We start from the raw sequence: 26,676 nt of genomic DNA on the forward strand, positions 1-26,676 counted from the left end.
GTGTATAATAACCAATAATAAAAAACAGACGGAGACATGTTTAAAGAAGTACAAATTCTGCTAAACAATGGTAGTAGCTTTTTGTTACATAATAAATAAATAAAATTGATCTAGGTTTAAAAAACAAAACAGCTGATCAAGAAAAAGAATTTAAAAAAAAAAATGATCTTCTTCATAACATAATAAATTAGTTTGTCTATATTTTTATTTCCACAATTTGTGAACTACAGATTAGGCTCACAGGTCTTCTTTTACTTCAACCTGGGGTTGCAAGAACAAAGTAGAGTATCAACGCAACAGACAGTTTGCCTCTAAATTGAGTGTTTTGCAGTTGCAAAGAAGTAAAAACTGATACATTGTTATATTGTCAATTTTAGGAATAATAAATTATTACAATTTGAAGAGAAATAAGTTATAAAATTTAATTAACAACAAAAAGAAATGTGGAGCCATACATGTCCCTTTGCCATAAACATGAATAAAAAAAAAATAGGAACACAAATAAAATAAAACACACAAAATTTTAATCTTTGTTCAGTTCCTTCAATGATTCAACATCTTTTAAATACAAAGATGATTCATTGTTACTCATTTCCTCTAACTCTTCATCATCTGATACAGTGCTGTCTAAATATTTCTGCACCAATGAAAGTGAATCGTTATTCATAACTTCTTCCAACGTACCTCCCTTCATGAGTAATTCTCTCAATAGTTCTAACTGTCCAAACATAAATTGGCATCCGCTGACAACAAGATGGCCACCATCCAGAACTTCAACCAAGTGTTGTTCATTTGAGTCATTATTTGTATTTAAAAGTTCATCGAGCAACATATTCCTAAACATGCTAGTTTGAACCCAGTTGTGTGAAGTTTCCAAAGTCAAAGGGTGTTTAAGGATACACTTTGATAAAGCCCTCAGAAGAGTTAACTTCATTTCTGAACGCACTTCAAAATCAGGATAGTCACAATCTTTGACATTGTCACTTTCTACACTCAAATCAGCATGCTCCAAAAGCTCCTTTAATATACTTGGAACATGTTTGCAAGTTGTCACATTACCAAGCTTACATGGCAAGTCCTTCATTATTGCAAACAATCTCGTTTGGATATTTTTCATTACTTTTCTGACCATTCGCACATGTGCGCAACCATGTTCACAAACTTTAGTAAGGTTAATGGTACGAAAGCGAAAACTAGCCCTGTCACCAGCTTTAGTTTTTCGGCTTGTCAAACTACTGCAGGCATACTGCGCAGCCAGAATAGTCACAGCACAAGCCACATGAGAGACATACAGCTTTGATGCTTTATTTTCCCACTCTTGATCATGTACAACATTAGCTAAGTGAAGAGCAACAGGCTCTGCTTTTTGTACCAATGAAGGATTTGATTCTTTGAAAACAACCTTGACTAATTCAGAAACCTCATTTCTGATCATTTCCTTTAAATCTACATCGAAATGATCAGGAAGAGTAAAAAGTTCTCTTATATACTGAATAGCTTTTCCAAAAGTAGGATACCAAACATGGGCTTTCCCAAGAAACCTTCGTGAAATCATTGGAAGATTATTTTTCCGGTACAACAAAAACAACAACGCTAAAATCATCTTATGTTTGTTGCGATAATGTTTCGACTTAATATCATCCCATAACTTTGGAAGTAACAGTTCTGCTTCTCTTATGATATTAGTTGGTGTTTCCAGAACAAGTGTGCAATGGTTAAATAAAGTTTTAAATATTGCATAGGCACGACCCTTGTAATCATTTCCAAACTTTGCAAATGTGCTAGCCAATGTTTGCTGTCCGTCCTCACCAACAAGATAGTTTGTATCTAAAACAAGGTAATTACATTGGTATAGTACCTTACTTTATTTTAAGCAGTTTGTACAGAAATAAGACAAGAGCCTGCAGGTATACACTGCTTAAAATTGGTAAATTTAGTATATATTAATTTAAGCCCATCTCCACTCACAGTTTAAAAATATTCTTATAGCAATTTTTTTTGTACCTAGAAATGATACCTGCCATACTGCTCCTAGTACCAAAAGCAAATTATTTCAATATATGCTTAATGTGATTGCAAAGATATAAATAGATTACTAGAATAGCAATCAACACAAATAAAAATATTTTTGCCAGGATTGTGTTATAAGGAGAGTGTGGGAATAGCAGTCAAGGTAAAAAATTAAATTGCAAAAGTGAAGTAAGTTTAGGTAAGTATGTGATATGGTATGCAGTTGTATTATTGTATGTGTTTTATCCCACAGGTACTATTTTATTCATTAAGAGGCTTGATAGAAGCCAGAAAAATAAAAACATGAAAAAAAATCAATAGTCTTTCCTAACAAAACATACTCGTCGTTTTTAAAATGGCTATTATGATTAGTTAGTGGTCCAATTATAGTATATGCTCCCTCATCCCAACCCTGCAAAGGAAATGCATAATTTTGAACCTCCTTGAAATCTCCCACCCTTTTGAAATTATTTTTCACTTTCTTGGCATTTCCCTCTTTCTCAAAAATGTTCCATCCTGAAACTTTTGATAAAGCACCCAAGTCTCAGCAGAAACATCACACTGCTATGCTCGGATGAGGCATGTGAAGCATGAACCAAAATGAATAGAATCAGTTGCAAATTAAAAAAGAGTTCAAGATGACAAACTTGGACTTGAATGTATGCAATTATTATTACTATTATTATTAAAACTGCATAGAATAGGAAGCATTTCAATAATACTCAATAACAGTATTATGGCAATATGAATATGAGTTGGACAGTGCAGTCTATGTAAAGTTTAGAGTTTTATCATTAAATAAGTTATGTACAGTGATGATCCTTCTACCTTACCTTTAATAAAGGTCATACTCCACCTTTTAAAATTAATTTTCCCTTTCCATGAAATTCCCCCTTTATAGACCACTTCAACCCCTTGCAAAGACGAAAGGGGAGTTCCAAACTATAAAATGTTTTACAACATATTTTATTTTTTACAACATCTGCCAAAATAGATATTAATTTTTTAGGCACTGCTGTTTGGTATTTCCCAGAAAGAGCCAAAATATGCTTATTTTGCTAAAGAAGTATTGTATAGCTTAAAACCAGAGGTTGGAATATGTGTTATTCTTTGACTATTTCAAGTGTTTTTACTGGCTACTGGTAGAGCTAGCTCTGGTTAGCTGGCTAGCCAGAGAAACTTCAGTTTCAAGGATAATCTTGCAACAAACATCAGTCAATCTAACCATAGCTTTAAGTACCTTCATTGTTTTCTTTCTTTTTTTTAATTTAGTGAATAAACTTAACTTTTACTTTGTTTCAATATCACCATGTGCAAATTTTCTTTAAAACTGAAATCAATCCTTAGCAAATCTTTTTTTAATTTTTATCGAAGATACTGTGTTTAATACGTAAAGGTTAATTGCATTATTTTAAAGCTGACACTGCTGAATTGCGATCTAACCCACCTTTACCTGATTTACTCAGCTAATTAGATAAACCTCTATATATTTGGTCATATATGCTTTTGAATACAATGGCAATTTTAATAATGCTTATGCGCAATCGTATAATTTATAGCCTATTTTGTATTTAATTTATAATTGTACAATCAAATTTATTTGTTCTAAACCATCAAAATGTGATTAAATTAGAGTAGATCTTTTTAGCTACATCACAAGATGCAACTCATTACACGATGTTATTAAAACAGAGAGGCGTGTAATGGCTAGCGCTACACATATGTGAGATTGATTTTTAAGAATGTAAAACTTAGGTGAAACACAAAAAAAGTTAGTTGCTCTTATATTGCACACACAGAAAGGTCAAATACTGCTGTTTATGTTGAAAATAGGCACTCTTGCCGCAAGAACATTCTAGAACCTTGTGTACTATCTAGAAATATAAGGGACATTGGAGAATATTCCAGAAATAAGATAACTATACTAGAAACTACTAATAGTAAATATAGAACATCTGGAATATACTAGAACATTCTAAAGTATCTTATCTTTAATATATAAATAGGAGAACGTCTTGTAAATTTTAGAGTCATAGAGTCATAAAGTTATTGGAGCAGTCAAAGCAACTCTGCAAATATATAAAGTTTACATTTCAACAGGTTATGGGCCCAGTCTATGCCCAAGAAGATTGAATATTTACAGAAATAATATTCAAGAAGAAGAAGCCATCTTGTGTGTCCGACGAGTTTGTTTTGATTTTGGTTTGGATTGGTGTAAAGTTCGCACGAAAAATCATATTGTGGAAACCTGAAACGGATTATCCGGATTAGTTGAATACGGAACAAATGGCGATGGAAAGCACCAAAGTATTGATAAAACCATTGAATGGAACAAACTATGCTACCTGGAAGGTACAGTGTAGAATGGCGTTAATCAAAGATGGACTTTGGGGAATTGTTGATGGAAGAGAAAATGCTCCAACTGAAGAGAGAGAAATTCCGAAATTTAATTTGCGTAGAGATCGTGCGTTAGCAACGATTGTTTTGTCGGTGGAACCAACGCTGTTATACCTGCTTGGACCAGATCCAGAAGATCCTACTGAGGTTTGGAAGAAGTTGGCAGACCAGTTCCAAAAGAAGACATGGAGTAATAAATTGACACTACGCAGGAAGTTGTATGACTTGAAGTTGAAAGATGAGCAATCTGTTCAAAAGCACGTTAAAGCTTTGACAGAAATTTTCGATGAACTTGCAATTATTGGAGACCCGTTGGATGATGAAAGTAAAGTTGTTCATTTGTTAGCAAGCTTACCAGACTCGTATGATATGCTAGTTACAGCTCTGGAGGCTAGTGCTGAAGTACCGAAGCTTGAAGTCGTAACTGAACGATTGTTACACGAGGAAAGCAAGCGGGAAGATAAGGACACTTTGGAAACGAATGTCAAAGCAATGACATCGAATCATGGAAAGCCAAGAAAGGGACCCAGATGTTATCACTGTGGAAAGATTGGTCATGTGAAACGATATTGCAAAGAATTAACGAAGAAGTTCGAGAGACAGACTCCTTCGACGTACGGTAAAAATCGAATGAAGCCGCAAAATGTGTGTACGGCTGAAGAAGAAGAAGATGATGACGAAGAAATCATCAGTTTAGTTGCTGAAAATACTTTGGCAGTCAAAGGAAAAAGTAACTGGATAGTTGATTCAGGCGCAACATGTCACATGTGTAACGAAGAGGAATTGTTCGAAGAAATTTCGTCCCTTGAAATACCACAAGATATCACTGTCGGTGATGGATATTCAGTACAAGCAATTGGAAAAGGAACAGTAACCTTGGAAATGAACATTTCAGAAAACAGAAACGTTGTATGCAAGTTATCTGATGTCTTATTTGTACCACAACTTTCGTACAATTTACTTAGTGTATCAAAAGCTGCAACAAATGGAAAGAAGTTTCAGTTTGAAGATTTCAAATGTGACATCGTGGATGCGAAACACGGAATCATTGGTACAGCAACAAAGCATGGCAACCTTTACCATCTCAACTGTAATGGATTGAGAAATAAGAAGAATCACACAGTTATGAAATGTGATAATAACGCTACAACAAAGGAAGAAATTTGGCATAGAAGATACGGTCATCTCGGTGTGCAGAATCTTAAACGATTGGCAAGGGACAAACTTGTTAAAGGGTTTGATTATGATGCAACAAAGAAACCGACATTTTGTGAACCGTGCATTGATGGGAAACAAAGCAAAATACCGTTTCCGAAGACAGGAGGAGATCGATCGAAAAATCTCCTTGGTATAATCCATAGCGACGTTTGTGGAAAGATAGAAACAAAATCACTTAGTGGTGCAGAATATTTTGTTACATTCATTGACGATAAATCAAGATACGTATGGGTATATGTCATGAAACACAAAAGTGAAGTGTTTGAGAATTTTAAAGAATGGAAAGCAACTGTGGAAAAATCGACTGGAATTCAGATAAAAATGTTTAGAACTGACAATGGTGGAGAATATACATCCAAAGAGTTCGAAGACTATTTGAAGAAAGAAGGTATTCATCATGAGTTGACAATTCCGAAAACACCGCAACAAAATGGAGTTGCAGAGAGGATGAACAGAACACTCATGGAATCTGTAAGATCAATGTTAGCAGATTCAAAGTTACCAAAACGATTTTGGGCCGAAGCCTTGGCTACAGCAACGTACCTTCGTAACCGATGTCCAACGACAGCAGTTAAAGGGAAGACACCCTTTGAAGTATTAACTGGAAAGAAACCAAATGTCGAAAATCTACGAATTTTCGGATGTGATGCGTATGATCACGTACCAAAAGATGAAAGAAAGAAACTTGATTCAAAAACCAAGAAGAGTGTATTTCTTGGATACGGTGATGGAATCAAGGGATATCGTCTATATGACAACGACAAGAAGAGAGTCTTTTACAGCCGAAATGTGACATTCAATGAAATCTGTGGTGAATTGAAAGACGACCGTGACATAGACGAACCAAAAGTAGAGATCGAATTACAACCTCGTGAAGAAAACACAGATAATCAAATACAGGAGGAGCAAGAGCGACAAGTAAGAGAACGACGGCCTCCTGATCGTTACGGAGAATGGGTATACATCACTCAAGAAGAAGATCCAAATACATTTTCTAAAGCAATCAAAGGACATGATGCAGACAAGTGGATGCAAGCAATGGAAGCCGAATTGGATTCTCTACACAAAAACGAAGTATGGGAGTTGACTGAATTACCTCCAAACAGAAAAGTTGTTGGCAGCAAATGGGTATACAAAAAGAAACAAGACTCTGATGGGAATGTGGAACGATACAAAGCAAGATTGGTTGCACAAGGATACAATCAAAGATATGGAGAAGATTATGACGAAACAACTTCTCCGGTAGTTAGATTCGAATCAATACGAACGTTGATTGGATTGGCAGTCAAGAAAGAACTTCTCCTACATCAACTCGACGTTGGAACTGCATTTTTGAACGGTGAACTTAACGAAACCATATATATGAAACAACCAGAGGGATTTGAAATTCTAGGAAAGGAACACTTGGTTTGTAAACTCAAGAAAAGTATCTATGGATTGAAGCAATCATCTAGATGTTGGAACGAAGCACTTGACAAACATCTAAAGAGTATGGGCTTCAAACAATCAAACAACGATCCTTGTATATACACGCTTGAAACAGATGAAGAAACATTCATAATCGCTGTATATGTTGATGATATCATACTGGCCGGAAACAATCAAAAACGTATTGATGAATTTATCAAGATGATTGGAGATTTGAATGATCGTAAATCAACTTCTGGATACGTATTCATGATGAGCGGAGCAGCAATCAGCTGGAACAGCAAGAAACAAACATGTGTAGCTTTGTCAACTGCAGAAGCCGAATATATTGCATTATCAAAAGCCTCACAGGAATCGATTTGGCTACGACGACTTTTAGCAGACATGGGAGAAAAGCAGCCAAACGCAACAATCATCAATGAAGATAATCAATCAGCCATCGCAATGACAAAGAATCCTCAATTTCACGGACGAGCCAAACACATCGATATAAAATATCATTACGTAAGAGAGCAAGTTAAATCAAACCAAATCCAATTGAAGTACTGTCAAAGTGGAGATATGATCGCAGATATAATGACGAAAGGAATCGGACGAGTACAGTTTGATAAGTTGCGAACGATGATCGGATTGAAGAACCTTACGGACTGCGAGTGAGGAGGAGTGTTGAAAATAGGCACTCTTGCCGCAAGAACATTCTAGAACCTTGTGTACTATCTAGAAATATAAGGGACATTGGAGAATATTCCAGAAATAAGATAACTATACTAGAAACTACTAATAGTAAATATAGAACATCTGGAATATACTAGAACATTCTAAAGTATCTTATCTTTAATATACAAATAGGAGAACGTCTTGTAAATTTTAGAGTCATAGAGTCATAAAGTTATTGGAGCAGTCGAAGCAACTCTGCAAATATATAAAGTTTATATTTCAACAGTTTAAAACCTTGTAACACCAAAACACAACATTACAAAATAACTGTACCAATAAATAGATTCTACCTTGAATGCAACCACATTCTTCACAAACATTCTGACAGTTGTCGTTGGTTACTGTGCCACCACAATATGAACATTTCATTTTTCCTATAGAAAAAATAAAATTATAGCAGAGTAATATTATGAGTGACTAGGATTTTGAACACAATATATATGCATAGTAAAAGTCTTTATTAAACTTTGTATATAACTAATTATGGGGACAAATGTATTAAAAGACATATGAAATTCCATGCGAAAACACATGCACAAATGTAGGTTGATACTTTATTAAAAATATGCATCTATACCATTTTTTAAAGTGCCATGATTTCGATTATAGCGTTGCACTTTATTGTTTAACTCCTTTTTCTATTAAATTCAAAAAGCTCAATGTAAATATGTTTATTTATTTGCTTAGAGTTTTTGGTACTTATGTACTTTATGCTTTGTGGTGTATATATAACTAGCTATGTTTTAGATAGACAATGTTTTTTTCATTGCGTAAATTTCAGGAAACGTCTTTTCGTTCATGGAAGTGACAATTAGTTGTTGGTCAATTCGACCATTTATCTTTAAATTCTGAGATGTCAAAATTCGTCAGTAATCATTGACGGGCCATTATTTCAAATGCTTTATTGATCAATGGTCTGTAGTACCAAATTAGGCAGATGTTACAAATATTTGGTGTTACAGTCACCTGACCAACCCTAATTTCCAATAATATTATACGCTTGTTGTCTCCCCACAGCCATTACCCACCATTATTGTTGTGCTTCGCTTTAAAATGCGAAAAGGGTTCTAAGAACTAGTTGAAAACGACACGCTAAAATTTTATTTAAATAAGGTGCCAAAGTTATCATTAAACATTAGCGATTTAATGGCGCGCCTTTATGGCTGGATGGTTGGATACAATTTTTTTAAACTTTGAGTTATCATTCACAGACCGACCGACTCTATTTTTGGTGCTCAAATGACTCTGCAACAGATATTTGTGACCTCCGCCTTAAACTTATATTATAGTCATGACTGCAATGGCTACAAAATGCAGATAAAAATATAAAAAAAAAAAAATCAAATTGACAAAAAAAATGTGTCAAGGCAGATAGAAAATAAATGACATAAAGATGCAGAATTACTGGACGGGATACCATACTACTCTCTTTTAAAGCATTATTTAAAACATTATAAAAAAATTTGTGTAATTATGAAATATAGACATAGCATATAGACTAATTCAAGTTTTTAATTCCTGGAGACAAATATGTGCTCATAAAATTAGTGTATATATTGCTTTGCTAGCTAGCTAGCTAATCACTTAGCTATTTATTTTTATTACTGTGTATCCAGGTTTTTGTATATATAATACTCCACGAGGGTGCCTACAAGTCGCTTACGCCGTAAAAAGCGCGGGCATTTTCGGGCAAGTTCAGCATTTTGAAAAAAATCCAAGTATTCGCCCGAAAAACCCGCATAGGCCCGAACAATGCACGAAAAAGTAAAAAACAGACACTAATGTGATTCAAAAAAACTATAAAAATTAAAATAAACTTACTATGTGGTAGCGAAGTTCTTAAAAGAACTGTTTTTGATGGTTTTTGATAAAGTTTACTTTATAAATAACTTATATATAAACTTTATTAACTCCTTTCTCTTCAAGTGCCTTCTTCCCAACTATCGTCTGCATGGTTTGTTACAAGGAATTGTACTTCGGGAATGTTCTGGGCAAGTAAGTTTGGGAAAGTGCGGGCGGTTTCAGGGGACAACCGCCAATTTTATTCAAAAAGTCGCCTGAACTCGCCCGTATATATATGTAGGCATTTGCGGCTTATCGGCACCCTCTCCTAATACTCAGTGCAGGCACAAACCAAAAAGTGCAAGGAACTGACATTTTTGTGGAAACTTGGGAATATTCTTGCAGTCGGGTTCACGTCATAATTCTGCTTGAGAACCAATCACGGGCTAGTATTTAGATAAAGCAGAGGCATTATGAAATAATAGACAAATGCCATTATCATACAATACTGGATTTTTCAAGGAATTCTTCTTTTTTTTTAGTCAAATTTTTAATATGTTTTAGATAGTGCATAATCTTTGCCATTTTGCAACATTTTAACGCCGTTTTGCTTGTAAAGTCTGTTTATTAAGATTTCTACACTGTGACTGTAAGGTTTCACCGTGAAAAGTTCACTTGTACCCTCATCGGAAAGCAACGAAGAAGAACATTCCGACCCCAAGAATAGAAGTTGCCCCTAAAAACGCACTGAAAATGTAAGAAAATAAATCAATATATGCGATGCTAGCTTCTTTAGCTAGCTATTATTATGGGCCTAAGCCAGCTATTTTAGAGCTAGGCTATGTGCACATAAAAACAAAAGACAGCGGAGAAATTGTTGTTACAGAAAACATTAACAAGTGTTATTATTATTATAATACGGTACAAGGGGGGAATTAGACTTTTATCGAGCTGAGATTTCCATTATACATATCGTCTACACCACAGAGCAGGTTTGCTTTCGTTTTTCGTACCTTGGCTGCCATAATGATACTGGAACTCACGACCCCAGGCCCCCAGTAGTCGCAACAAAGCTTGGGGGGGGGGAGGCGGGCGCTGGAACTACACAACAACACCAATAATCGGTTAAATATTAATTTAGGGGGAAACTTTCGCGGGCAGAAACTTTTGCGATTTTTGCTTCTTATTAATACGTATACAATTTTTCCATTTTTCAGTCTATCATTCTATAATAACTTTTGTCTCTTTCTTTCTCTTTGCCATGCGACCCCGTGGATATTTTCACGGGTTAACGACTAGTTTGAGAGAGCTAGAGATTTAGCTGCTATATACTAAATGTGAAAACTCACGCAATGTTGTATTTGTAAGCTGCGTCACAAAAAATGAAATAAAAAGAGTTCGCTGGCGCTAAGTTATGGCTAGTAAAGGCGAAGGTTTACTTATATCGCCCCTTCTTATATCGCCCCTACTTTAAATTTGTGTGCGCATTTTTGTTTCCAGTGGAAATTGTGCCGCTTTGACGTACGGCGGCCGTTAAGGATACGGTAACCCCTGAGGCACATACTCAGCATATTTAAAATATCTCCTCTGCTCGCTATATTAACCCTAACAAATCTATATATTCTGAAAGCCAAATAAATCATCTCTAGAGTGATGATAAAGTATTTCTATAAAAAAATCCAAAAAGGAGAAAAAAAAATTATACAAAAATTCACCCTTCCAGTTCATTTTGTCGAACACTCCCCTCAATAAAAAATATGATTGCGAAGCTCTTATTCAGCTCTAAACAAATTTGCTTTTTTTACTCAAAAGAACACGTGGTTCCAAAAATATCGCAAATTTTGTGTTACAATAGCTGTTTTATGACTGATTTATCTATTTTTAAGATTGATAGACCGATAACTTGATATTTCCTCACTTTCTGCGTTAGAAAAAGCAAAGTTTTGTAGCCAAAGATATATTTGTCGCAACAAACTTGTTTTCGTACAATTTCGACAAGATGGAGGGGAGTGTTCGACAAAAATATATACCGTTACGACTAAAAATTTTATTTCGAGAAAAAGCAAATCAAAGACCTTTGCCTTTACCTGCAAGAATCATGGTTACACCCACTTAAAGGTTATGAACAATTAATAACCCATGAATATTTTATTTAAAATTAAAGGTAAAGTATTTTCGCAGAACTTTGGGTGTAGTTATTGTTAAACAGACAACAGGATAACATAAAATAACAGGATAAAAACGAAAAAAAATAAAGAAAAAAATTAAAAAGGTATAGATGATAAATAATAATAGATTTGTATAGATTATTAAAGTGTGAATGTTTCCTATGTTATATGTAGAGATGCAATTTTTTATTCGTTCTGAAAAACTCTCTTTAATTATTATACAGATTAAATATATTTAAGGAACTTTAAACTTTGAGCACACTATTGAAAACACTAAAAGATAAAAAATATTTTTTCTCATTTTATCCCTCTTAACAATAAGTATTTTTGATTCTTTTTAAAAAAATATCAGGAAATTATGCCAAAGAATCAAAATTAAAAAAAATATTTTTTTTAAAAAAAATGACTCTGAAGGGGGTTACCGTATCCTTAAGTACGTCGTGTTGGTGGACTTTCGCCTTAAGATTCGGGGAAAATTGAATACGCGCGTGACGTGACAAATCCGCAAAATAAGATCGGAAAAAATTATCCGCAAAACAATTTCTATTGCAAAATTCCTTTCTTATAATTAAAATTTCTTCCGAATTTTAAATCCCACACCACCAAGCTTTAAATTAAGAGGGTCTATATCTAAAGCAGGGGCGCGGAGTGCGAGTCTGCTATTTCGAAAGGTCCATGGTCAAACCTGTAAAGCGATAAGTTATGGAATATCATCCAAAAAGGAAGAGATAAAAGGTGACCACGGGGCTTAGAAAAATGGGAAATATTTTTGACCTTGTTCAAAACAAACCAACATTCCCCCAAGGCAGGAGTGAAAGTGAATTATAACGTAAAAATGGATGAACATGACAGTTTGTTTATAAACGATAGTTCTCATATATTTAATGTTTGCGAAGTTTTAAATATATTTCGTGAAAGTGGAGAACTTTGCGATGTCGTACTTTACACCGACGAAGGTATGAAGTTGCCAGCACACAAAGTCGTACTGAGCGCTTGCTCACCATATTTTAGAGCCATGTTTACTACAAATTTTATAGAAGCCAGAGAACCGGTTATATATTTAAAGCATACTGATGGTTATGCTTTAAGAGATATGATTGATTATTTCTATTCAGGCAAATTGACTGTTAATTGTTACAATGTTGAAGAAATAATCAAGCTGGCAAATGTTTTGCAGTTAAAAGATTTAATTGAGAAATGTGAAGTGTATTTGCGACGGAATATGTCACCTAAAAATTCACTTGGGTTACAAGCTTTTGCTCATCAATATTCTTTAAAAAAATTGAAGGAACATGCCAAGCGTTACAGCTGTTGGAATTTCAATGATGTAAAGAATGAAGAGGAATTTCTTCTTTTGCCTTTAAGTTGCTTAAAAGAATTGATTGCAGATGATTCATTGAGAGCACCTTCTGAGGATTATATTTTCGAGGCTGTAATGAAATGGATTTTATATGATTTTAACAACAGAAAAAGTAATTTACAACAGCTGCTGCCACATGTTAGATTTCCTCTAATGAGTCCAAATTACATTCGAAAGAGTAATATAGTTCAAACTTTGTTGGATAACTTTACTATTGGAGCCAGTTACATTGAAGAAGCTTTGAAATATCAGTACCAAGAACTTACTATTGAAAATGCAATATTACCAAAACGCTTTACACCCAGGGCTTCTTCTCAGGATATTTATGTCATTGGCGGTTGGTCAAATGGTCAAAAATTGAGCACTGTCCAATGTTTTAGTGTAGATACCTTAAAATGGACAACAGTTAGTAACATGAATGTTGCACACGTGTCAAAAGAAGATTACTTCCGTGTCATAGTGTCCAATGAAGAAAACACATGCACAAATGTAGGTTGATACTTTATTAAAAATATGCATCTATACCATTTTTTAAAGTGCCATGATTTCGATTATAGCGTTGCACTTTATTGTTTAACTCCTTTTTCTATTAAATTCAAAAAGCTCAATGTAAATATGTTTATTTATTTGCTTAGAGTTTTTGGTACTTATGTACTTTATGCTTTGTGGTGTATATATAACTAGCTATGTTTTAGATAGACAATGTTTTTTTCATTGCGTAAATTTCAGGAAACGTCTTTTCGTTCATGGAAGTGACAATTAGTTGTTGGTCAATTCGACCATTTATCTTTAAATTCTGAGATGTCAAAATTCGTCAGTAATCATTGACGGGCCATTATTTCAAATGCTTTATTGATCAATGGTCTGTAGTACCAAATTAGGCAGATGTTACAAATATTTGGTGTTACAGTCACCTGACCAACCCTAATTTCCAATAATATTATACGCTTGTTGTCTCCCCACAGCCATTACCCACCATTATTGTTGTGCTTCGCTTTAAAATGCGAAAAGGGTTCTAAGAACTAGTTGAAAACGACACGCTAAAATTTTATTTAAATAAGGTGCCAAAGTTATCATTAAACATTAGCGATTTAATGGCGCGCCTTTATGGCTGGATGGTTGGATACAATTTTTTTAAACTTTGAGTTATCATTCACAGACCGACCGACTCTATTTTTGGTGCTCAAATGACTCTGCAACAGATATTTGTGACTTCCGCCTTAAACTTATATTATAGTCATGACTGCAATGGCTACAAAATGCAGATAAAAATATAAAAAAAAAAAAATCAAATTGACAAAAAAAATGTGTCAAGGCAGATAGAAAATAAATGACATAAAGATGCAGAATTACTGGACGGGATACCATACTACTCTCTTTTAAAGCATTATTTAAAACATTATAAAAAAATTTGTGTAATTATGAAATATAGACATAGCATATAGACTAATTCAAGTTTTTAATTCCTGGAGACAAATATGTGCTCATAAAATTAGTGTATATATTGCTTTGCTAGCTAGCTAGCTAATCACTTAGCTATTTATTTTTATTACTGTGTATCCAGGTTTTTGTATATATAATACTCCACGAGGGTGCCTACAAGTCGCTTACGCCGTAAAAAGCGCGGGCATTTTCGGGCAAGTTCAGCATTTTGAAAAAAATCCAAGTATTCGCCCGAAAAACCCGCATAGGCCCGAACAATGCACGAAAAAGTAAAAAACAGACACTAATGTGATTCAAAAAAACTATAAAAATTAAAATAAACTTACTATGTGGTAGCGAAGTTCTTAAAAGAACTGTTTTTGATGGTTTTTGATAAAGTTTACTTTATAAATAACTTATATATAAACTTTATTAACTCCTTTCTCTTCAAGTGCCTTCTTCCCAACTATCGTCTGCATGGTTTGTTACAAGGAATTGTACTTCGGGAATGTTCTGGGCAAGTAAGTTTGGGAAAGTGCGGGCGGTTTCAGGGGACAACCGCCAATTTTATTCAAAAAGTCGCCTGAACTCGCCCGTATATATATGTAGGCATTTGCGGCTTATCGGCACCCTCTCCTAATACTCAGTGCAGGCACAAACCAAAAAGTGCAAGGAACTGACATTTTTGTGGAAACTTGGGAATATTCTTGCAGTCGGGTTCACGTCATAATTCTGCTTGAGAACCAATCACGGGCTAGTATTTAGATAAAGCAGAGGCATTATGAAATAATAGACAAATGCCATTATCATACAATACTGGATTTTTCAAGGAATTCTTCTTTTTTTTTAGTCAAATTTTTAATATGTTTTAGATAGTGCATAATCTTTGCCATTTTGCAACATTTTAACGCCGTTTTGCTTGTAAAGTCTGTTTATTAAGATTTCTACTGTGACTGTAAGGTTTCACCGTGAAAAGTTCACTTGTACCCTCATCGGAAAGCAACGAAGAAGAACATTCCGACCCCAAGAATAGAAGTTGCCCCTAAAAACGCACTGAAAATGTAAGAAAATAAATCAATATATGCGATGCTAGCTTCTTTAGCTAGCTATTATTATGGGCCTAAGCCAGCTATTTTAGAGCTAGGCTATGTGCACATAAAAACAAAAGACAGCGGAGAAATTGTTGTTACAGAAAACATTAACAAGTGTTATTATTATTATAATACGGTACAAGGGGGGAATTAGACTTTTATCGAGCTGAGATTTCCATTATACATATCGTCTACACCACAGAGCAGGTTTGCTTTCGTTTTTCGTACCTTGGCTGCCATAATGATACTGGAACTCACGACCCCAGGCCCCCAGTAGTCGCAACAAAGCTTGGGGGGGGGGAGGCGGGCGCTGGAACTACACAACAACACCAATAATCGGTTAAATATTAATTTAGGGGGAAACTTTCGCGGGCAGAAACTTTTGCGATTTTTGCTTCTTATTAATACGTATACAATTTTTCCATTTTTCAGTCTATCATTCTATAATAACTTTTGTCTCTTTCTTTCTCTTTGCCATGCGACCCCGTGGATATTTTCACGGGTTAACGACTAGTTTGAGAGAGCTAGAGATTTAGCTGCTATATACTAAATGTGAAAACTCACGCAATGTTGTATTTGTAAGCTGCGTCACAAAAAATGAAATAAAAAGAGTTCGCTGGCGCTAAGTTATGGCTAGTAAAGGCGAAGGTTTACTTATATCGCCCCTTCTTATATCGCCCCTACTTTAAATTTGTGTGCGCATTTTTGTTTCCAGTGGAAATTGTGCCGCTTTGACGTACGGCGGCCGTTAAGGATACGGTAACCCCTGAGGCACATACTCAGCATATTTAAAATATCTCCTCTGCTCGCTATATTAACCCTAACAAATCTATATATTCTGAAAGCCAAATAAATCATCTCTAGAGTGATGATAAAGTATTTCTATAAAAAAATCCAAAAAGGAGAAAAAAAAATTATACAAAAATTCACCCTTCCAGTTCATTTTGTCGAACACTCCCCTCAATAAAAAATATGATTGCGAAGCTCTTATTCAGCTCTAAACAAATTTGCTTTTTTTACTCAAAAGAACACGTGGTTCCAAAAATATCGCAAATTTTGTGTTACAATAGCTGTTTTATGACTGATTTATCTATTTTTAAGATTGATAGACCGATAACTTGATATTTCCTCACTTTCTGCGTTAGAAAAAGCAAAGTTTTGTAGCCAAAGATATATTTGTCGCAACAAACTTGTTTTCGTACAATTTCGACAAGATGGAGGGGAGTGTTCGACAAAAATATATACCGTTACGACTAAAAATTTTATTTCGAGAAAAAGCAAATCAAAGACCTTTGCCTTTACCTGCAAGAATCATGGTTACACCCACTTAAAGGTTATGAACAATTAATAACCCATGAATATTTTATTTAAAATTAAAGGTAAAGTATTTTCGCAGAACTTTGGGTGTAGTTATTGTTAAACAGACAACAGGATAACATAAAATAACAGGATAAAAACGAAAAAAAATAAAGAAAAAAATTAAAAAGGTATAGATGATAAATAATAATAGATTTGTATAGATTATTAAAGTGTGAATGTTTCCTATGTTATATGTACAGATGCAATTTTTTATTCGTTCTGAAAAACTCTCTTTAATTATTATACAGATTAAATATATTTAAGGAACTTTAAACTTTGAGCACACTATTGAAAACACTAAAAGATAAAAAATATTTTTTCTCATTTTATCCCTCTTAACAATAAGTATTTTTGATTCTTTTTAAAAAAATATCAGGAAATTATGCCAAAGAATCAAAATTAAAAAAAATATTTTTTTTAAAAAAAATGACTCTGAAGGGGGTTACCGTATCCTTAAGTACGTCGTGTTGGTGGACTTTCGCCTTAAGATTCGGGGAAAATTGAATACGCGCGTGACGTGACAAATCCGCAAAATAAGATCGGAAAAAATTATCCGCAAAACAATTTCTATTGCAAAATTCCTTTCTTATAATTAAAATTTCTTCCGAATTTTAAATCCCACACCACCAAGCTTTAAATTAAGAGGGTCTATATCTAAAGCAGGGGCGCGGAGTGCGAGTCTGCTATTTCGAAAGGTCCATGGTCAAACCTGTAAAGCGATAAGTTATGGAATATCATCCAAAAAGGAAGAGATAAAAGGTGACCACGGGGCTTAGAAAAATGGGAAATATTTTTGACCTTGTTCAAAACAAACCAACATTCCCCCAAGGCAGGAGTGAAAGTGAATTATAACGTAAAAATGGATGAACATGACAGTTTGTTTATAAACGATAGTTCTCATATATTTAATGTTTGCGAAGTTTTAAATATATTTCGTGAAAGTGGAGAACTTTGCGATGTCGTACTTTACACCGACGAAGGTATGAAGTTGCCAGCACACAAAGTCGTACTGAGCGCTTGCTCACCATATTTTAGAGCCATGTTTACTACAAATTTTATAGAAGCCAGAGAACCGGTTATATATTTAAAGCATACTGATGGTTATGCTTTAAGAGATATGATTGATTATTTCTATTCAGGCAAATTGACTGTTAATTGTTACAATGTTGAAGAAATAATCAAGCTGGCAAATGTTTTGCAGTTAAAAGATTTAATTGAGAAATGTGAAGTGTATTTGCGACGGAATATGTCACCTAAAAATTCACTTGGGTTACAAGCTTTTGCTCATCAATATTCTTTAAAAAAATTGAAGGAACATGCCAAGCGTTACAGCTGTTGGAATTTCAATGATGTAAAGAATGAAGAGGAATTTCTTCTTTTGCCTTTAAGTTGCTTAAAAGAATTGATTGCAGATGATTCATTGAGAGCACCTTCTGAGGATTATATTTTCGAGGCTGTAATGAAATGGATTTTATATGATTTTAACAACAGAAAAAGTAATTTACAACAGCTGCTGCCACATGTTAGATTTCCTCTAATGAGTCCAAATTACATTCGAAAGAGTAATATAGTTCAAACTTTGTTGGATAACTTTACTATTGGAGCCAGTTACATTGAAGAAGCTTTGAAATATCAGTACCAAGAACTTACTATTGAAAATGCAATATTACCAAAACGCTTTACACCCAGGGCTTCTTCTCAGGATATTTATGTCATTGGCGGTTGGTCAAATGGTCAAAAATTGAGCACTGTCCAATGTTTTAGTGTAGATACCTTAAAATGGACAACAGTTAGTAACATGAATGTTGCACACGTGTCAAAAGAAGATTACTTCCGTGTCATAGTGTCCAATGAAGAAAACACATGCACAAATGTAGGTTGATACTTTATTAAAAATATGCATCTATACCATTTTTTAAAGTGCCATGATTTCGATTATAGCGTTGCACTTTATTGTTTAACTCCTTTTTCTATTAAATTCAAAAAGCTCAATGTAAATATGTTTATTTATTTGCTTAGAGTTTTTGGTACTTATGTACTTTATGCTTTGTGGTGTATATATAACTAGCTATGTTTTAGATAGACAATGTTTTTTTCATTGCGTAAATTTCAGGAAACGTCTTTTCGTTCATGGAAGTGACAATTAGTTGTTGGTCAATTCGACCATTTATCTTTAAATTCTGAGATGTCAAAATTCGTCAGTAATCATTGACGGGCCATTATTTCAAATGCTTTATTGATCAATGGTCTGTAGTACCAAATTAGGCAGATGTTACAAATATTTGGTGTTACAGTCACCTGACCAACCCTAATTTCCAATAATATTATACGCTTGTTGTCTCCCCACAGCCATTACCCACCATTATTGTTGTGCTTCGCTTTAAAATGCGAAAAGGGTTCTAAGAACTAGTTGAAAACGACACGCTAAAATTTTATTTAAATAAGGTGCCAAAGTTATCATTAAACATTAGCGATTTAATGGCGCGCCTTTATGGCTGGATGGTTGGATACAATTTTTTTAAACTTTGAGTTATCATTCACAGACCGACCGACTCTATTTTTGGTGCTCAAATGACTCTGCAACAGATATTTGTGACTTCCGCCTTAAACTTATATTATAGTCATGACTGCAATGGCTACAAAATGCAGATAAAAATATAAAAAAAAAAAAATCAAATTGACAAAAAAAATGTGTCAAGGCAGATAGAAAATAAATGACATAAAGATGCAGAATTACTGGACGGGATACCATACTACTCTCTTTTAAAGCATTATTTAAAACATTATAAAAAAATTTGTGTAATTATGAAATATAGACATAGCATATAGACTAATTCAAGTTTTTAATTCCTGGAGACAAATATGTGCTCATAAAATTAGTGTATATATTGCTTTGCTAGCTAGCTAGCTAATCACTTAGCTATTTATTTTTATTACTGTGTATCCAGGTTTTTGTATATATAATACTCCACGAGGGTGCCTACAAGTCGCTTACGCCGTAAAAAGCGCGGGCATTTTCGGGCAAGTTCAGCATTTTGAAAAAAATCCAAGTATTCGCCCGAAAAACCCGCATAGGCCCGAACAATGCACGAAAAAGTAAAAAACAGACACTAATGTGATTCAAAAAAACTATAAAAATTAAAATAAACTTACTATGTGGTAGCGAAGTTCTTAAAAGAACTGTTTTTGATGGTTTTTGATAAAGTTTACTTTATAAATAACTTATATATAAACTTTATTAACTCCTTTCTCTTCAAGTGCCTTCTTCCCAACTATCGTCTGCATGGTTTGTTACAAGGAATTGTACTTCGGGAATGTTCTGGGCAAGTAAGTTTGGGAAAGTGCGGGCGGTTTCAGGGGACAACCGCCAATTTTATTCAAAAAGTCGCCTGAACTCGCCCGTATATATATGTAGGCATTTGCGGCTTATCGGCACCCTCTCCTAATACTCAGTGCAGGCACAAACCAAAAAGTGCAAGGAACTGACATTTTTGTGGAAACTTGGGAATATTCTTGCAGTCGGGTTCACGTCATAATTCTGCTTGAGAACCAATCACGGGCTAGTATTTAGATAAAGCAGAGGCATTATGAAATAATAGACAAATGCCATTATCATACAATACTGGATTTTTCAAGGAATTCTTCTTTTTTTTTAGTCAAATTTTTAATATGTTTTAGATAGTGCATAATCTTTGCCATTTTGCAACATTTTAACGCCGTTTTGCTTGTAAAGTCTGTTTATTAAGATTTCTACACTGTGACTGTAAGGTTTCACCGTGAAAAGTTCACTTGTACCCTCATCGGAAAGCAACGAAGAAGAACATTCCGACCCCAAGAATAGAAGTTGCCCCTAAAAACGCACTGAAAATGTAAGAAAATAAATCAATATATGCGATGCTAGCTTCTTTAGCTAGCTATTATTATGGGCTAAGCCAGCTATTTTAGAGCTAGGCTATGTGCACATAAAAACAAAAGACAGCGGAGAAATTGTTGTTACAGAAAACATTAACAAGTGTTATTATTATTATAATACGGTACAAGGGGGGAATTAGACTTTTATCGAGCTGAGATTTCCATTATACATATCGTCTACACCACAGAGCAGGTTTGCTTTCGTTTTTCGTACCTTGGCTGCCATAATGATACTGGAACTCACGACCCCAGGCCCCCAGTAGTCGCAACAAAGCTTGGGGGGGGGGGGAGGCGGGCGCTGGAACTACACAACAACACCAATAATCGGTTAAATATTAATTTAGGGGGAAACTTTCGCGGGCAGAAACTTTTGCGATTTTTGCTTCTTATTAATACGTATACAATTTTTCCATTTTTCAGTCTATCATTCTATAATAACTTTTGTCTCTTTCTTTCTCTTTGCCATGCGACCCCGTGGATATTTTCACGGGTTAACGACTAGTTTGAGAGAGCTAGAGATTTAGCTGCTATATACTAAATGTGAAAACTCACGCAATGTTGTATTTGTAAGCTGCGTCACAAAAAATGAAATAAAAAGAGTTCGCTGGCGCTAAGTTATGGCTAGTAAAGGCGAAGGTTTACTTATATCGCCCCTTCTTATATCGCCCCTACTTTAAATTTGTGTGCGCATTTTTGTTTCCAGTGGAAATTGTGCCGCTTTGACGTACGGCGGCCGTTAAGGATACGGTAACCCCTGAGGCACATACTCAGCATATTTAAAATATCTCCTCTGCTCGCTATATTAACCCTAACAAATCTATATATTCTGAAAGCCAAATAAATCATCTCTAGAGTGATGATAAAGTATTTCTATAAAAAAATCCAAAAAGGAGAAAAAAAAATTATACAAAAATTCACCCTTCCAGTTCATTTTGTCGAACACTCCCCTCAATAAAAAATATGATTGCGAAGCTCTTATTCAGCTCTAAACAAATTTGCTTTTTTTACTCAAAAGAACACGTGGTTCCAAAAATATCGCAAATTTTGTGTTACAATAGCTGTTTTATGACTGATTTATCTATTTTTAAGATTGATAGACCGATAACTTGATATTTCCTCACTTTCTGCGTTAGAAAAAGCAAAGTTTTGTAGCCAAAGATATATTTGTCGCAACAAACTTGTTTTCGTACAATTTCGACAAGATGGAGGGGAGTGTTCGACAAAAATATATACCGTTACGACTAAAAATTTTATTTCGAGAAAAAGCAAATCAAAGACCTTTGCCTTTACCTGCAAGAATCATGGTTACACCCACTTAAAGGTTATGAACAATTAATAACCCATGAATATTTTATTTAAAATTAAAGGTAAAGTATTTTCGCAGAACTTTGGGTGTAGTTATTGTTAAACAGACAACAGGATAACATAAAATAACAGGATAAAAACGAAAAAAAATAAAGAAAAAAATTAAAAAGGTATAGATGATAAATAATAATAGATTTGTATAGATTATTAAAGTGTGAATGTTTCCTATGTTATATGTAGAGATGCAATTTTTTATTCGTTCTGAAAAACTCTCTTTAATTATTATACAGATTAAATATATTTAAGGAACTTTAAACTTTGAGCACACTATTGAAAACACTAAAAGATAAAAAATATTTTTTCTCATTTTATCCCTCTTAACAATAAGTATTTTTGATTCTTTTTAAAAAAATATCAGGAAATTATGCCAAAGAATCAAAATTAAAAAAAATATTTTTTTTAAAAAAAATGACTCTGAAGGGGGTTACCGTATCCTTAAGTACGTCGTGTTGGTGGACTTTCGCCTTAAGATTCGGGGAAAATTGAATACGCGCGTGACGTGACAAATCCGCAAAATAAGATCGGAAAAAATTATCCGCAAAACAATTTCTATTGCAAAATTCCTTTCTTATAATTAAAATTTCTTCCGAATTTTAAATCCCACACCACCAAGCTTTAAATTAAGAGGGTCTATATCTAAAGCAGGGGCGCGGAGTGCGAGTCTGCTATTTCGAAAGGTCCATGGTCAAACCTGTAAAGCGATAAGTTATGGAATATCATCCAAAAAGGAAGAGATAAAAGGTGACCACGGGGCTTAGAAAAATGGGAAATATTTTTGACCTTGTTCAAAACAAACCAACATTCCCCCAAGGCAGGAGTGAAAGTGAATTATAACGTAAAAATGGATGAACATGACAGTTTGTTTATAAACGATAGTTCTCATATATTTAATGTTTGCGAAGTTTTAAATATATTTCGTGAAAGTGGAGAACTTTGCGATGTCGTACTTTACACCGACGAAGGTATGAAGTTGCCAGCACACAAAGTCGTACTGAGCGCTTGCTCACCATATTTTAGAGCCATGTTTACTACAAATTTTATAGAAGCCAGAGAACCGGTTATATATTTAAAGCATACTGATGGTTATGCTTTAAGAGATATGATTGATTATTTCTATTCAGGCAAATTGACTGTTAATTGTTACAATGTTGAAGAAATAATCAAGCTGGCAAATGTTTTGCAGTTAAAAGATTTAATTGAGAAATGTGAAGTGTATTTGCGACGGAATATGTCACCTAAAAATTCACTTGGGTTACAAGCTTTTGCTCATCAATATTCTTTAAAAAAATTGAAGGAACATGCCAAGCGTTACAGCTGTTGGAATTTCAATGATGTAAAGAATGAAGAGGAATTTCTTCTTTTGCCTTTAAGTTGCTTAAAAGAATTGATTGCAGATGATTCATTGAGAGCACCTTCTGAGGATTATATTTTCGAGGCTGTAATGAAATGGATTTTATATGATTTTAACAACAGAAAAAGTAATTTACAACAGCTGCTGCCACATGTTAGATTTCCTCTAATGAGTCCAAATTACATTCGAAAGAGTAATATAGTTCAAACTTTGTTGGATAACTTTACTATTGGAGCCAGTTACATTGAAGAAGCTTTGAAATATCAGTACCAAGAACTTACTATTGAAAATGCAATATTACCAAAACGCTTTACACCCAGGGCTTCTTCTCAGGATATTTATGTCATTGGCGGTTGGTCAAATGGTCAAAAATTGAGCACTGTCCAATGTTTTAGTGTAGATACCTTAAAATGGACAACAGTTAGTAACATGAATGTTGCACACGTGTCAAAAGAAGATTACTTCCGTGTCATAGTGTCCAATGAAGAGTTGTACACAATTTGTTATGATAAAGTTATGAAGTATGATCCAGTTGAAAACTTGTGGCAAAATTTTGCTGCTGGTCCAGAAATTCAGTGCAAATGGGCTGGGGTGTGCGAATTTAATGGTGAATTTTACGTTATAGGTGGAAATAGTTTGCAGACCAGCAAGAGATTTTGTACTGAAGCTCGTGAATGGAAATTCCTGCCATTAATGAATACAGCCAGGTCTGGGTTTTGTTTTAAGTATATAGAATAATATTTTTTACATGGCTTAGTTTATTTTCAAATTTATGTGGGCAAAAAAGACGTTTAAGTAAATAGCTTTGGAAAATTATTCTGCTTTTGTGTGTTGTAGGTATTATCCTGGTGTAGCTGTAATGAATGATAAAATCTATGTCATTGGAGGACTAGACAACAGGTGGTACCCAGTAAAGCTTTGTGAATGCTACAATCCCTTAACAAATACTTGGGAAGATATTGCCAGAATGCGAACTCCACGGTGGAGTCTTGGTGTTGCTGTCTTGAACAACAAACTTTATGCTATTGGTGGAAGCCATAATGTAGAACAGTTTGCAAATACTGTTGAAGTCTATGACCCTGTTTTAGATTCCTGGGGTCGATCGACAGCGCCAATGAATTATGGCCGAAGATGCTTAGGAGTCGCTGTGGTAAATAACTTGATTTATGTTGTTGGTGGAAGAGTGGCAAACACGATAGAATGTTACAATGAAGAAGAGAATGAATGGAAGGTTATAGGTTCTGTGCAAACCTGTTGTAATTTTGGATGTGTTGCCCTAAGAATATTATAACTTGATTGTTCAGGGTTTTTTTTAGTTTTCATTTTGTTGTCCTTGTGATGTATATATACTTGTGGTGTTTATACAATGAGTTCAAATCTAGAAGAATTTTGCAATTACTTTGTTACATTCCTAATGGGATTAATACAAATTAATCTTTTTACAAAAGAACAAATGAATGGTTGACATCAAAGAAAATTTAATTAAGAAGTCTTGTTAAGTCTTTAAAAAAGAACTAATGTCTTTTCCATAATTACAGCACTGCATTGATTCAATCTCCTGTGTCCTGCAAGCTGAAATTTTGTGTTTGCGTATATTAAAATTAAATTATTTCCATATATCTATAAAATATATGTATATTAGAATTACAGTATGCAATTATGAACATAGTATTTTTCTAGGGTGTGTATTTACAAATTTTATTTTATTGTAATTTTTAGGCAGATACTGTGGTCGTGTAATAAGTTTGACAAAAGAAATTCAATTGATGTTTAATTGCTTTTCTTTGTTGATTTTTTTACAAAATTTTGTGAAATCAATGCTTTATTAAATGCAAGTTAATTATGTAATCAGGAACTATTTCATTAGATGTCATCAGTAATAGGCGTTGCGGTGACGATGCCTTGTGATTTTTAAAAAGACAATCTCCATTACATTACATTCTTGTTCTCGTTGTGAGACGAAATTAAACCAATTAAATTTAAACACAGTTTCCTTTTTCAAATTTCACTTTCGCATGATATCTGCTGAATCATATAGTCACAAATATCTGTTCTTTCCTGTTTCCTGTCTGCTAAAAATAAGCTGTGATTTCCCAGGAAATAAATCGAAAGTAAAATATTTACATTTATGACAAGAATTTTAAAGTTATTTCAAACATGAAGGAAAACTTTCCTTTATATGGAACTGAGTCATTTATTTAGCTTGATGTTTGAATAACATTTGACAGGATAGCATTTGCAGTTTTACGTTATAAATAGGTGTATGTCGTGTCCATCATGTGATGTGTGTCTTAATATTTAATATAAACAGGTGTGCTGCATTAAGAATTACTTTCGGACACAATTTTTTTTTTAGAGAAAAAATTTTATTAAAGTCAAACAATGTATGGGTATATGATTTATTTAACGAAATTTCACAAGTAATGATTATAGGATATGACACAAAAAGAAGGCTAGAAGCATTTATATTGTACATATTTTCATTCAAGATCAAAAAAGGATTTTCAGGATCCAACTTTATAGATAGAGCCTCAGCCAAATGTGAAAATAACGAAAATAATAAGTTTAAAAACTGCAGTTTTTATTGATTTTCTGATTACTCTATATATAATTTTCAAACATTGGTCCTTTTTTATGTATGTTTTTTTATGTATAATTTCTATGTACTGGTCGTTTTTTTAAAAATTAGAAAAAACAAAATTTTCGGACAAAGAAACTTTCGGCAGACACAAATTTCGGACGGAAAAATTTTCGGATAAGAAAAATCCAAAGTTTTTCCGCGAATTTAAGTTTTCGCAAATAGTTTCGAAGATTTTTAGCAGGTGCTCTTGTGCCAAAAAATAAAATCGAAAGAGATATAACCAAAGGCAAAATAAACAAAAATATTTTGCAGTTTGTTTCTGCCCAATCATATTTTGCTATGTATTGCAAGTTTCACCACATAGATAATTCGCTAAATACTCGTCCAGTTGATTTGGTGGATATTATACACCAACTAAAAGTCGTTATTAATTCGAAGTTTAACAAAAACCACCTCAATATCATCTGGACAGTTCTGTAAGGACAACCATGGGACTACCTATAACAACACTACCA

At 34.0% G+C, this 26,676-nt stretch overlaps 3 protein-coding genes across 3 annotated transcripts; all 3 read left to right on the forward strand.

Moving 5' to 3' along the window:
• The first annotated feature begins 12,555 nt into the window (after nucleotides 1-12,555).
• On the forward strand, nucleotides 12,556-15,385 carry LOC130657340 (kelch-like protein 20). Its single transcript, XM_057460353.1, has 5 exons — nucleotides 12,556-13,569; nucleotides 14,240-14,288; nucleotides 14,513-14,577; nucleotides 15,112-15,259; nucleotides 15,375-15,385. Exons 1-5 carry the CDS (start codon nucleotides 12,556-12,558, stop codon nucleotides 15,383-15,385), a joined length of 1,287 nt encoding a protein of 428 aa, XP_057316336.1.
• A 2,426-nt stretch (nucleotides 15,386-17,811) lies between these two features.
• Nucleotides 17,812-20,523, forward strand: LOC130657439 (kelch-like protein 20). Its single transcript, XM_057460457.1, has 4 exons — nucleotides 17,812-18,825; nucleotides 19,496-19,544; nucleotides 19,769-19,833; nucleotides 20,368-20,523. The coding sequence occupies exons 1-4, from the start codon at nucleotides 17,812-17,814 to the stop codon at nucleotides 20,521-20,523; spliced, it is 1,284 nt and encodes a 427-aa protein (XP_057316440.1).
• A 2,369-nt stretch (nucleotides 20,524-22,892) lies between these two features.
• Nucleotides 22,893-25,354, forward strand: LOC130644304 (kelch-like protein 20). The gene is made up of 2 exons (XM_057449850.1): nucleotides 22,893-24,287; nucleotides 24,418-25,354. The coding sequence occupies exons 1-2, from the start codon at nucleotides 23,071-23,073 to the stop codon at nucleotides 24,869-24,871; spliced, it is 1,671 nt and encodes a 556-aa protein (XP_057305833.1). The 5' UTR covers nucleotides 22,893-23,070; the 3' UTR covers nucleotides 24,872-25,354.
• The last annotated feature ends 1,322 nt before the right edge of the window (nucleotides 25,355-26,676 follow it).

The sequence above is a fragment of the Hydractinia symbiolongicarpus genome, chromosome 1 (genome assembly GCF_029227915.1).
Source record: "Hydractinia symbiolongicarpus strain clone_291-10 chromosome 1, HSymV2.1, whole genome shotgun sequence".
Lineage (NCBI taxonomy): Eukaryota > Metazoa > Cnidaria > Hydrozoa > Anthoathecata > Hydractiniidae > Hydractinia > Hydractinia symbiolongicarpus.

Bases quoted from the DNA above. Each gene is read 5' to 3' on its own strand.
- LOC130657340 (XM_057460353.1), top strand. From the start codon at position 12,556: ATGGATGAACATGACAGTTTGTTTATAAACGATAGTTCTCATATATTT. The intron at 13,570-14,239 runs GTAGGTTGATAC...TATCATTCACAG, and splicing joins AAGAAAACACATGCACAAAT to ACCGACCGACTCTATTTTTG. The intron at 14,578-15,111 runs GTATATATTGCT...ATATATATGTAG, and splicing joins TATGTGCTCATAAAATTAGT to GCATTTGCGGCTTATCGGCA.
- LOC130644304 (XM_057449850.1), top strand. From the start codon at position 23,071: ATGGATGAACATGACAGTTTGTTTATAAACGATAGTTCTCATATATTT. The intron at 24,288-24,417 runs GTCTGGGTTTTG...TGTGTGTTGTAG, and splicing joins CCATTAATGAATACAGCCAG to GTATTATCCTGGTGTAGCTG.
- LOC130657439 (XM_057460457.1), top strand. From the start codon at position 17,812: ATGGATGAACATGACAGTTTGTTTATAAACGATAGTTCTCATATATTT. The intron at 18,826-19,495 runs GTAGGTTGATAC...TATCATTCACAG, and splicing joins AAGAAAACACATGCACAAAT to ACCGACCGACTCTATTTTTG. The intron at 19,545-19,768 runs GTGACTTCCGCC...TATGAAATATAG, and splicing joins TGACTCTGCAACAGATATTT to ACATAGCATATAGACTAATT.